We start from the raw sequence: 12,655 nt of genomic DNA, 5'->3' as shown, positions 1-12,655 counted from the left end.
AACAAATCGTGCTTCAGGTACCTCTGTTCCTGGGCTGTCTGGCCAGAACTCGCAAGGGCAAGCGAATTTTCAAGGTGTGATAAACAAAACAAATACCACGTAGTTCACTCCAAGGGGGGAGAGGGCGATGTTGGGTCATCAATATCAACATCTTTTGTATCAAATAATCAGTTTAATCATTTATCAGATCATTGTGAGGCAATTGATTTTCCTATGAAACACACGGCCGAATCCAAAAAATCTGTGCAGGTTCCCGTAGATTTGCAGCAAATTCATGCAATTATTAGTCAAAACGAGTTGCGACCAACCTTACATGCAGTAAATTTGGACCATAAGTCATTCACTTTGTTCTTTGATTCTGGTAGTCCACGTAATATCATGGATTAAGGACTCATCATTTACTCTTTTCAAATTTCCCTATAGAAAAGTCGGAATAAGGCTCTCAGGCATAGGGAATAATGAATTAAATGTTGTAGGCGTAACTCATGTACAGTACAAGGTCGGTAAGCGCACGTTTGCTGATACCTTTATCGTTGTACAAAACATTAATATGTATCCCGCAGTAATTATCGGATACCCGTCTATGGGCACTCAAAATATTATCTTAGCACCTGCAAAACACGGCGTGTATATCAAAGGGAAATTCTATAGGTCTTCTAATACCCTAAAATCAGTTTTAGATAATAAAGAGACAGACAGAGTTGTCACTTACATTACAGAACCAATCACCTGTCTCATGAACCAGAAATACTTACGAATGACAGTCGTAAGGAGTATCCCATACACTGCCTTCAGCACAGCCAGGGGACATTATGAATTTTTGCGTATGCCTTTTGGTTTACGTTGTGCTCCCATAACTTTTACTCGTATGATAAACATCGTGTTTGGAGACTTGTTAGGAGATATCCTACATGCCTACATGGACGACCTAGTAATCTTTTCCAACACATTAGAGGAACATTTACGTAAATTAGAGTTAGTGCTACAAAGACTAAGGCAGCATAATTTAAGGGTAAAGAGCAAGTAAGTGTGAATTTTTAAAAACAGAACTAGTCTATTTAGGTTTCACGGTTTCTAGTGAAGGTCTTAAAGTCGTCCATGATAAGGTGTCGGCTATCCGTAACTTTCCGATACCTACTAACGTCAAGGGAATACAGCAATTTTTAGGCTGTAGCGGCTACTACCGCCGCTTTATACGCAACTACTCAATCATAGCCGCTCCCCTAACCGATCTTATAAAAAAGGGCGTAGATTTCGTATGGTCTGAAATGCATCAACAGGCGTTCGATAAATTGAAAGATGAACTGTGTAGTTCTCCTATCTTGAATTTCCTGACTTCGGCGTAAGGAATTTTTCATAGCAACAGACGCCTCAGACCTAGGAGTAGGTGGGGTATTGCTTCAACAATATGATAAACAGTTTTTCCCTATAGCTTTTTATTCACGTAAACTGAGACCTTCCGAAAGTAAATACGCAGTAATAGACAAGGAAGGGCTCGCTATTGTTAATTCACTCGTGCATTTTAAATTCCATAATATACGGTTATCCCGTCAAGGTTCTCACTGATCATAAGCCCCTAACCGACTTCTTTAAAGGGGCTTTAGTTTCGACAGCCTCAAGCGAACTCGGTGGCACATGATCATTCAGGACTTCGGCGCGAGGATCGGGTATTTACCTGGGAAAGCAAATATCATTGCTGACGCATTATCACGCAACCCCTCTTCATCTTGTACCGAGCCATTAGCTGAATTAATAGATATCTCAACCTCCACGCCCATTGTTAAAACTATATCTGAACAGGAAGATCTGGGCTGGAGTGCTGAACTATTACAGACAGAACAAAGAAAAGATCCGCAAATAGAAAAAATCATCATTGCGTTAAACGGAAATCCGAAGGAAAGGGAATACCTAAAGTATAAGCAGCAGAATTATATCATACAGGACAATATCCTGTGTAGATCCGTGACGAGGAAAACCCGCAACACACCGCAGTTGAATAACAACCAGGTGGTGGTGCCTATCTCACTCATACCCACTGTCTTAAAATGGTTGCATGAAAATCCACTGCATGGACACCCGGGTTATTCCTTGATGTCACAGAAAGCCAAATCCTTATTTTATTGGCATACGATGCTTACAGATATAAAAAAGCACATAGCAAATTGTCGCACTTGTCAAGAATACAAAGGGCACACGAAGACACCTGTCAGCCTAGGGGCTTACCCCGTGCCAAATCAACCCTTTGAAAGAGTACATTTAGATTTATTAACAGGATTTTACGAGTCAGACAGAGGAAATAAGCACCTCCTAGTAATTATAGACGCTTTGACTCGATATACAGAACTTATAGCGCTTAAAACAAAAACCGCGGTCGAGTGCGCTAGGAAGTTTTACGAGTGCTACATTTGTAAACATGGAATTCCACACATCATTATCTCAGACTCGGGCGGGGAGTTCAATAATCATTTCCTTAACTCCTTGTGCGAATTCCTTTGTATAAAGAAAATCAATACCATGATCTATCACCCAGAGTCTAATGGGCTAGTGGAAAGGGCAAATCGTAAGGTTTTAAACATTTTAAGGGTCACATTAGGGGGGGCAGACCCCAACTGGGACATTGCCATACCTGCGGTACTAAGCACACTTAATCACTCGTATCATGTGTCTATTAAAACGACACCGCACGAGGCACTGTACGGTATCCCGGCTAGAACGCCTTTCCACATCTTAACGCCTACAACTAATTTATCAAATCCTCTAAAGGATGTTATGGATGCAAGCATAAGTCGATATAATATACTTCGTAAGAATCTAGAAGAAGCACAAATAATAATGAAAAAAAATCATGATAGAATAGCTAAGCCAACTAGAACATATGCCGTGGGCGATCATGGTATACTACAAAGTATACTACGTAAAGGTAAAGGTTAAATTATAACTGACACCTAAGTTTGAAGGCCCGTTTAACATTTTAGAAAATTTAACGGCCAATAGATTTAGGGTTCAAAATGTATCCAAACCCACTGATGTGAGAATAGTCCCATTGGCACATATCAGAATCTAAAGAAAGGTAGATGGAGTGAGGGAAAAAATGGTTGTATTTATGAAACTTGTATAATAATTATCTAAAATCAGTTTTAGATAATAAAGAGACAGACAGAGTTGTCACTTACATTACAGAACCAATCACCTGTCTCATGAACCAGAAATACTTACGAATGACAGTCGTAAGGAGAACACAAAAAAAGTCTATCGCCAAGCGAAGAGACTTAAATGTGGTGGCAGCGGTGGGATGATTGTAGATGCCCAAGTGTAGTTCGCAAAATACGCCTTCTCACGTATTATCGTGTTGACCCCTCTGACGGTGTAGTTTGTAGATGTCCCCATACAACCATCGGCTGCTACGAAGATAGGGGCATGGGCGGTGGTACCGTCCGGACACACTACGTCGAATCCGGCTTTATCATAACGGATCCAGGAACCATTATTCATCCTGTAATTGAATTTATTACCGTAAAAGGGATAAAGTTTCCCCAGACAACCTTCGCTTGTATGAGAGAGAGAGCCGTTTAGCACTATGCCTAACTCACATGAATCCGTTGATATAGGATAGAATTCAAAAGAGTCAGCTGTACAAATTTTATTATTCATGGCTTCTGAACAGTGAGTGAGTTTATCTAAGTCTTTAATGACTGTAAATGATTTCTTATCAGAAGAAATCAGTACATGCCCCGTCAAATTGGATATTACTGGATTTGAGTTATTCGTCATGAAAGTAGGAAACGGTGCTATTTTGTATGATTGCCAAGCATCGGAAGAATCAAAAGGAATTGTGATCATAATTCTATAATTTTTCAACGCTGACTGATATTAGGCTATAATAGAAACTCTACTTTATCGGGCGTCTAATAAAGGAATATAACCTAGTTTCTCCCGTCCGTTTTCCAAAGTTATCGTCAGATCTTTAATAGGCATGAGGTGAGGAGATAACACACCCTTTGTTGCTAACGTAATCGCTTCTACATAATCTTTTGACTTTTCAATAAAATGTGATATTTTCACACGGATATGATCTATTTTCGAACTATAGTAAGCTAACGTAGCCAAGCAAATGTTGAACTTCCATGACCTGATCGATATTATTTGAATGTTCATTAACGATACTCATTATTTGATTGATCGAAGATAACTGGCTGCGAAGTTCAGACAAAGCCAATTCGGTTTTGTGTTGCAAAAACTCAATTCTTTTATTTTGATTATTTATCTTAAGGCGATTTGAAATTCCTAAGCCTAGATTCGCAACTGATCCTAAGATGTTTAGTCCAGCCAGAATAAGCGGGTTGCGGCGTTCGAGAGTATTGTGCCGCACAGACCACATCAGCAGGTCACGAGCAAGTTCTTCTGCCTCAGCGGTTTTTATTTTGTATGTCATAAGACAACATTTCCGCGACGCTTAGTGTTTGAGCTAGCGAAATCTCTGAGTTAGCATGAAAATTACGTTCGTGCATTCCTTAAGCGAAATAGCAAACCTCATCAGGTCATTCTTTAAGTTCAAGGACGTCATCTTCAGGCAAGAATATCGCATGCATATCTACTTCTATAACAATATTACTTGACACGATGAATACATCATCTATTCTCTCGATAATCAAGCCATGATTAAATTCTATTTCTTTCGTCCTAGCGCTCTTTCCATACAACAAAGATGTCTGAATACACAATATCACTCCTAACAATAACAGATTCATTTTTGAAACCTGCAATGAGTAAAACATATGTAATAACTCGCGTAAAGGAATAGGTTTACATACAATATGATTAATAGATATATATATAAATTATTATACAAGTTTCATAAATACAACCATTTTTTCCCATCACTACCTCTCCCATACAACGCGCGAGTGGCTCATCGTTTGACGCAACTGGCTGAGATGACCCACGCGTCACCGACTTATGCAGGTGGAGAAAATCTTCGCTACTACATTCTGCTAGCCGTGTTCAGCGTGACGGCCATATTGGTTATCGCCGTCAACATCTTTGCTTGGCGTAGGCTGAGGCGTAAACAGAAGGATCTCCAAGGGAACGTATTGGCCCGTCTAGATGAGTACCCGTTAAACTCAAGTCGTTTGAGTTTAGGGCCGCCTGAACCTGGCCACTTCAGTTTGTGCCTAGGGAATTGTCTGGAATTGTGTTGTGTGTGAAAAGCGGTCCGTATGCTGGCAAAAATGTAGGACAAGAAAGACTCACGCCTTTGCATTTGAACAGTTAAAGTATCTCCCGGGCACCTAATAAAACATTATAGCCCAATATTATACATTAATATATTCCTAAAGGTATTTTTCGGGCACCTAATAAAATATATCAGCCCTATATATTGCATTTCTGCAGAATTACATAGTTATACTATTATACCATTGTCCAGTTATATTTATCTATTACAAAGAGTGGCAAGTACTCTTTAACAATTATCCATGATCATGCTATAATCATTATTTAGTAACCATTATTCTTAATCAGGTTACCTATTATCATATTAATCATGTATACATGTTAATCTTTTGATTTTTACCTTTTTTATTATTTTTTGGGGTGGTACCTAATTCATTATTTATTCACCAAACATGGATCTATATTTTCCCATGGATTTATCTTGTTTTATGAATATGTCAACAAGGGTATGTAACAGAACCTTTTTATGCATTTAATCACTTATTAGTTATACCTAGACGTATGTTACGAGCACGCTCCTATGAAACAATGTTTAAAGTAATTTTTTTTTTTTTATTCAAGGCTTGAATAGGTAGCAGTCCGAGCCTAATGTAATAAATACATTTATTCAATTTACAGGATCTGTAAATATAAACGTGACCTGAGGTCATGGCATTAGGAGGGTCCTACGTGACCAAAGCAGATCTAGATTACGCTATGCGCTGTCTGCAGTAGCCTGGTCTAGCTCAGAGCGTTGTCAACATTTTATGTTAATGATAACTTTGCACAACAACTTCCATGGGAAGCGGTTGACCTGTTAACCTACGCCGGAAACTTGTAACTTCCGAGCCGGCGGACTACGTATGTTTTTATATGAATTGCTGAGATAGCTAATGTTCCGCTATCGACGCGATGCTTTAGAATGGCAGTTCCGTGCCAACCATCAAACATATCAGTCTTCCGACCGAGCTGCATCTCCTAGTATGGAGTTACAGAATAAAGTTGTTATCTTTGTTCAACTTATCTGTTTGAATCATCTCCTTTAGTTAAGAAGAACCACTCTACTAAGATATCCCAAGGAGATGGGAGGAACCAGAAATACTTACGAATGACAGTCGTAAGGAGAACACAAAAAAAGTCTATCGCCAAGCGAAGAGACTTAAATAAAATATATATACATATGCATATATATATATATATATATATATATATATATATATATATATATATATATATATATATATATATATATATATATTACAGAATATTGCAATTTATCTTTAGGACTTTAGGAAAGTCTCAAATAGCCCTTTATAGTGACAAAGTGGATAAAAAAACTGTTTTTAAGAATATCATATATAGGGAATAAGCACAGGCTAAGTAGTCTTTCTCACCTTCACAATTCCAACCCTTCTGTGCAAATCCAGAAGGGCAGGAACACATTCGCCCATCTCCCTCGGAAGGTGGGTTGCAGGAGCAGCTGTAACTCCCGACGGAGTTCCTGCATGTTGCCAGGGGGCTGCACTCGTCCTTCCCTTGGGCGCACTCGTCGACGTCTGTTTGGGAGGCAACGATTAATAGTTTTGACGAAACAGGACTTGCGGAATGTCCTTTTCTTTTGTTCTGAGGGAGGGAAGCTGAAGTCCTTTCAGGAGACAAAGTTGACTTGTACTTATTTTTAAAACATACATACGGACTTGAAGTTGGTATGACTCTGGATAAAAACAATTAAACCCTTAAATATGTATAAGAGATGATTACGAAACCAAACCTGTCACGAAATCAGATATAATTTGTGTATTAAAGAAGGGCAAATGTTCCTTGAAGCAGGAAAGGCAGTTGAAATAGTGACTTGGAATTCTATCTGTTTGATCCTATTATAGAAAGAGCTTCCATTTCCTTCAGGTGGACAAGGGTGAACTTTGAAGGGAGAAAGACCCACAAGAGACTGAAGCAATGAGCAGGGCTCAACAATCGGGAGCCTCAACTATCTTGCTTTTGTGGTTGTTATGGAGGAAGACAGAAGTCTGAAAACGGGACATACAAAAGAAAGGACGCTGCTGTCTCAAAGGTTTGCATCTGTTGGCATCGAGGAGGGCAGTCAATCAGAACAACCTCAAACTCAGGATTGTTGCTGTTAGAGGAAGACTCGAAACATTTCTCAACACTACCTTCATATTCCTCGTGAAGTAGAATTATAAGGGAAGAAATTTGATTCAACATGATTCTTTTCTTCTGAAAAAAAAAACTAAAAAACTAAAAAAGAGTAGTGAGGAAAGAAAGGCCACTTGAGTGAAGTGATCATCTCTTCTGGCAGTCAACGACGGAATTACGCCAAGTGTAGGAGAAGAACAGAAGAAGAAGAAAAGAACACTGCAATGAGAATGCCTTTCTCTCACCTTCACAGCGCGAACCATCCCGTGCAAATCCGGGCAGACAGGAACACTGATATTTGAATAGCTTGTCAGAGCAGGTCTCATAATCAGTGCAGTTGTGGCTTCCCTCTGAGCACTCATCTGCGGGGAAAGTGATCTTGTAGTTAAAGAGCGTTCATTCCAGATATTCCTCAAGATAAAACTCACATAGAAAGATAAGTAAATGACTGATAGATAAACTCTTTAGAAAGGGATTCCTTGATCTAGTGGATCAGGATAGAAACATTTCAGTGCAACTGAATTAGCAATAATTTTATCATTCTCTCTCAAGCATAAGTATGACTGACCTATTCCTCCAGTCTCCAACAAAGAGATGACTCCAGATATTTCCTGGCGCAGGGAAGACTCCAGTTTTTGTTGTCCTGGAAGAGAAAAATCATTCCATGAACATACCTGGAACTCACATTACGCACTTTAGATCCTATTCATACATTTACTCGTAATATGTCTAAGTCTTATCATATTCCTTTACTATATTGCTTATTTAGCAAATACAAAACTCAGTATCATTCATTTTTACTACTGATATTGGGAGATATTACAAAATCATTCAATTAAGAATCATATAAAATCCCTCTCATATGAAAAACCTACCTGCTAATGTTATGTTCTTGAAATGTTCCAAGTCCTCCCTTCCGAGGCAGCCTTTGGTTTCCTGAGGGATCCCTGGAATATGCAGGATGTACTCCAGGTTAAGAATATATATATATATATATATATATATATATATATATATATATATATATATATATATATATATATATATATATATATATATATATATATATATATACTATATATATATATATATATATATATATAATATATATAAAGACATACCAATCTTAATTAAACATGTATAAATTATCCTAAAATAACAGACCCTAAATAAACTCAGTGATGAAGGAGTAACTATGAAATTAACGTTATCTTTTTGTCTGGAGTCAATTCCATTGGTCATGATCTGCCGTTCTCCTGCCATGTTGTTTCAATAAGCCTACTTTGTATGAGGCCACCTCGGTGTTCATATCATTCAGTGTCATCATTCAACATAACGATGACTATTGTCTTCTTTCCACAACCGTCAGAATTGCAACTCCAGAAGTGAGTGACGAACACTGAATAAGAAGAAGATGAAGAAGAAGAAGAAGAAGAAGAAGAAGAAGAAGAAGAAGAAGGAGAAGAAGAAGAAGAAGAAGAAGAAGCTTTGCAGTTACTTTCCGATGTTTCCAGTTTCTCCCAATTATCCAGAGAGAGAAAAACAATCCCCTTTAGACGATGCTTCAGTCATGAGGCTGACTTGAGTCCCATTAAGTATGAAGACTATATCAGATCTTTCTGCTATGATTGTAAGAGCACTGCTGCCTTCCCATAGAATGGAATGGGAAAGGAAGGAAGGAAGGAAGGTGCAGGGTTGGAGTGCTCTATCTGTCAACAAAGTCCTTCAAATCAATTATTATTAATCTGTACGCTTTTTTCAATACTTAAAATGCCCCCTCCAAGTGATGGTGATCATTCTTTCTCTCTTACTTGCACGACAGGCACACACTCATCCACATGCACATATACAACGTGTGAGTCATTCAATGTTGTATTGAAATTCTTTTAAATAAGTGAGAGTGGAAAGATGTCTGACAGAGTCTTTAGAGAGTCTAGCTACTCCTAAATCTGGTGTTTTCAGTGTAAAGGCTCTGCATGATCCTGCTATCATCTCTGGAGAATAAGATACTCACTTTGCAGAGAGTCCTGGCTGTCTGTCGCTGTACCTGAAGAAAACGAAAGAATAAACAATAGCTTATAAAGTTTGACTCATAACCACTTTGGAATGTTGATCTGTATATCATCAGAGTTACCTTACGCAAGACTCTAGTTTCTTCCCTAGTTACAAATCAGTTGAAACTAAAGACACACAGCTTTCAGAAAGACAGCCACAGACTTCGAGGAGTTGCAAATACCTTTCAGGTGTTCCAATACCCTGGATTCTAATAAGTGGAGTAAGTTATGCTACTTCAGAATATATGGTACTGAATATGTGCTTATAGAGATAATAGAGTATAATGTGTCAGTCAGAGTTGTCTTTCTATGTGACCTCTCTCAAAAATTCTTTGCAGAAAAAAAAATTGGCCTAAGAAGTATGAAGCTGACACAAACCTGATTTAATTTACTTTACTCTTTAAGTGAAGAACTACTCTTTAGTAAAACACAAACTGGGAAAAAAATACATATACATTACCTTGAAGGTTAATTTCGACGTGTTGAAGTTTATTCTGCATTTCTGGAAAAAGAAAGGATTGATTGTTTGGGGATCATTCGTCTTTCTTGCTTTAATAATAAAACACAAGGCTTCTCACTTTCATAACAGCAACTCCCTGACTCATTCTATGAGGCAGAGAGACTCATGAATTATAAGAATTTGTCATGTAGCAGAACATAAACAGTTGGAGGTAAAATATATAAGAATTACCTTGAAGTTTGCCTTCGACATGTTCCTGTTTCTCCTGGATTTCTGAAAAAATCAGTCATTGTTTGGAGATCATTAGTCTTTCTTCCTAAAACATTACTGTCACATTCACAGTAACTTGACTCATTCTATGAGAGAGATTCATGAAGTATAGGAGTTTGTCATGTAGCAGAACGTCAACATTTAGAAGCAAAATATTATAAAAGAATTACCTTGAAGTTTGCCTTCGACCTGTTCCAGTTTCTCCTGCATTCCTGGAAAGATAAGTCATTGCTTTAAAAAAGCTTGTCTTTATCTTAAAAGAGAGAGAGAGAGAGAGAGAGAGAGAGAGAGATATGCTGGAGAATGCACAAAGCTTATTCTGCATTCATTATAGATTTCTAGTGAGGAACAGCTCATAAGGAGTCGGGGCTGACTCGGGCTTTTCTCTTCACCTGCAGTTCACTTGTGTAAGTGACGAGGGGAGACTACCCACCACTGAAGAAAATGGAAAACAGCAAAGGTATAGAAACTGAAATAAATTAAAACTTCAACAGAAAGCAAAGGTAGTAAGCGTGCTTGACAAATATGCTAACTTCTTTTAAAGTAACAGAAACCAGCAAAACAACACAAGCTGCTATGAGGACCAATTCATGGCTTGACACTACAAGGAACAACAGAAGGCTCCTGGTACTGGGACGTGAGGCAACGTAACATTGTGACAGAGTGTGAATGTGGAAGTTCTGTCGAGCAAGTAGCTCTCACACACTGGCTCTTGCGGTGAAGGGCCTGAGTGAGCTTTAAATGAAGTTACATGTGGAAAATAAAACTGAATCTTCCAATAACCTTTGTACATGCTGAAGATCTTGACGGGCTTCAGACACTAAGACAGGAAAAGTATTGCAAAAGCAGGCGAGGTGAAGATAGTGTCATCTCTGTAGGTGTAGAAAACCTAACAAACAATGTTAAGCTTTATGGGTGCAGACGCCATGACACGGAGAAGAGATATAGGCAGTAACAGAAAAGAAAGACCTGAAGTAGCCTAATGAACAAAACTTTTGTTTTCTGGCAGCAGGAGATGAAAAGCTTTATAGCTCCTGTGGGAAAGAACACTATCAGTCGAAGGCAACACCAAGTATTGTATGACGATCATGACTATTCAGTACAGTGTTGCCCAAACAAACAGAAAAATGGAGCAGGAACCTGATGCAAAATAGGCTCTTGAGAGTCTTTTTTTCCAGCGAAGGTTAACCTTACTAGCTACACCACAGACTGGTCCTCTTAGATGGCTGGGACACCATCTATAATCAGACCCAGGGCATTATTAGACATCTGGACAGGCACTTTTATCATCAGAAGACAGTCAGAGAAGAGAACTCCATGGCTGACCTGCCATGTAGACAAAAGAACTTAGCACAACTATGGTTTGTCAGATATTATACGATTCCCTATAGAACTGACAATCACATTCACTATTCTTTTACTGATGAAGAAGAAGCCTTGCCCTGCAGCAAACAGCCAAGCCCCCCTGCGGTTGAGCTGTGCTGTGGCTGTATCCAAAGGAGAGGCAGGCAAGTCCTGAAGCTAAGGACAATCTATTAGTCTTAGTTCCAGATCATGCTTGCATGTATGACTCTGAGGGTGAAAGCTAGAGATTAGTTTCATATTGCCAGAGTTATTAACAAAAAAGGAACCACAATTGTAATGCAAAAATAAATAGTTAGCATATAATCAACAAGGAATCAAGTTCATTACACACACAGAAGTAGGTTGTATGCCAACAAAAAACTGTAATGAGACCAAAAATCAATTAAAGAAAACTTTCCAGCAGTAAGCAAGACGCTCTGGTGGAGTCTTCCAGGACTCCCCCTTCACTCAACAAGAAGAGAGAGAGAGAGAGAGAGAGAGAGAGAGAGAGAGAGAGAGAGAGAGAGAGAGAGAGAGAGAGAGAGCGCAGTAACAATGGATTCTGAGCAAGAAAGTAAGAGAACATTGAAGATGTAAGAGCTCAGATCCAGGAGAAGACATTTCCTGCACAAATGAAGAACCAGACTGATCTCTCTAAGGACCATCCCAGACGCACCTTCTCCAAAGGAAGGCGAATGGAGCCCAAAAGGAAAGTGGGCCTCAACAAATGGCAACTGACACACCCTGGAGGAGGTTGGGAGGTGAGATAGGTGAATGTGAGAGTGAATAAAAAAACATGAATGGCTTATTTTACCTGTAAAGAAAGAAAATAAAGATATGACAATGTCGAGAATAAGTGTCACACAAAAAAATGGAAACTGGATCATGAATGGCTGCATTACCCTTCATCTGGCTCAAGGCTGCTTCTTGCTTCACTAAGGCTGCTTCCTGCTTCCCCAGTAATACTTCCAGTTTGATGAAGAGAAGATTCTCCCATTCCTGACAGTGGGCTAAATTCCTCACTGTCAGGAGGAAGATGAGTACAAAAATTTTTCTCTCCATTTCTCCCACAGAAGAGACCCAGTGATTGGCTTTCCCTCGCAGCCCTGGGTCTTTATATACCCAGTTCTCAAGAGGACGCATCAGCCAGACAGTGACTCAG

The 12,655-nt window shown here is 38.9% G+C and overlaps 1 protein-coding gene across 1 annotated transcript; it reads right to left on the bottom strand.

The window, feature by feature from the left end:
• Nucleotides 1–4,615: 4,615 nt before the first annotated feature.
• Nucleotides 4,616–12,565, bottom strand: LOC135217482 (cubilin-like). The gene is made up of 10 exons (XM_064253401.1): nucleotides 12,396–12,565; nucleotides 10,320–10,361; nucleotides 10,111–10,152; nucleotides 9,880–9,921; nucleotides 9,380–9,412; nucleotides 8,241–8,312; nucleotides 7,934–8,008; nucleotides 7,611–7,727; nucleotides 6,606–6,767; nucleotides 4,616–4,757 (listed from the first exon to the last, which is right to left on the bottom strand). Exons 1-10 carry the CDS (start codon nucleotides 12,553–12,555, stop codon nucleotides 4,681–4,683), a joined length of 822 nt encoding a protein of 273 aa, XP_064109471.1. The 5' UTR covers nucleotides 12,556–12,565; the 3' UTR covers nucleotides 4,616–4,680.
• Between the last annotated feature and the right edge of the window lie 90 nt (nucleotides 12,566–12,655).

Source organism: Macrobrachium nipponense, chromosome 7 (genome assembly GCF_015104395.2).
Source record: "Macrobrachium nipponense isolate FS-2020 chromosome 7, ASM1510439v2, whole genome shotgun sequence".
Classification (NCBI taxonomy): Eukaryota; Metazoa; Arthropoda; class Malacostraca; order Decapoda; family Palaemonidae; genus Macrobrachium; species Macrobrachium nipponense.
This window is presented reverse-complemented; position numbering and strand designations above follow the sequence as displayed.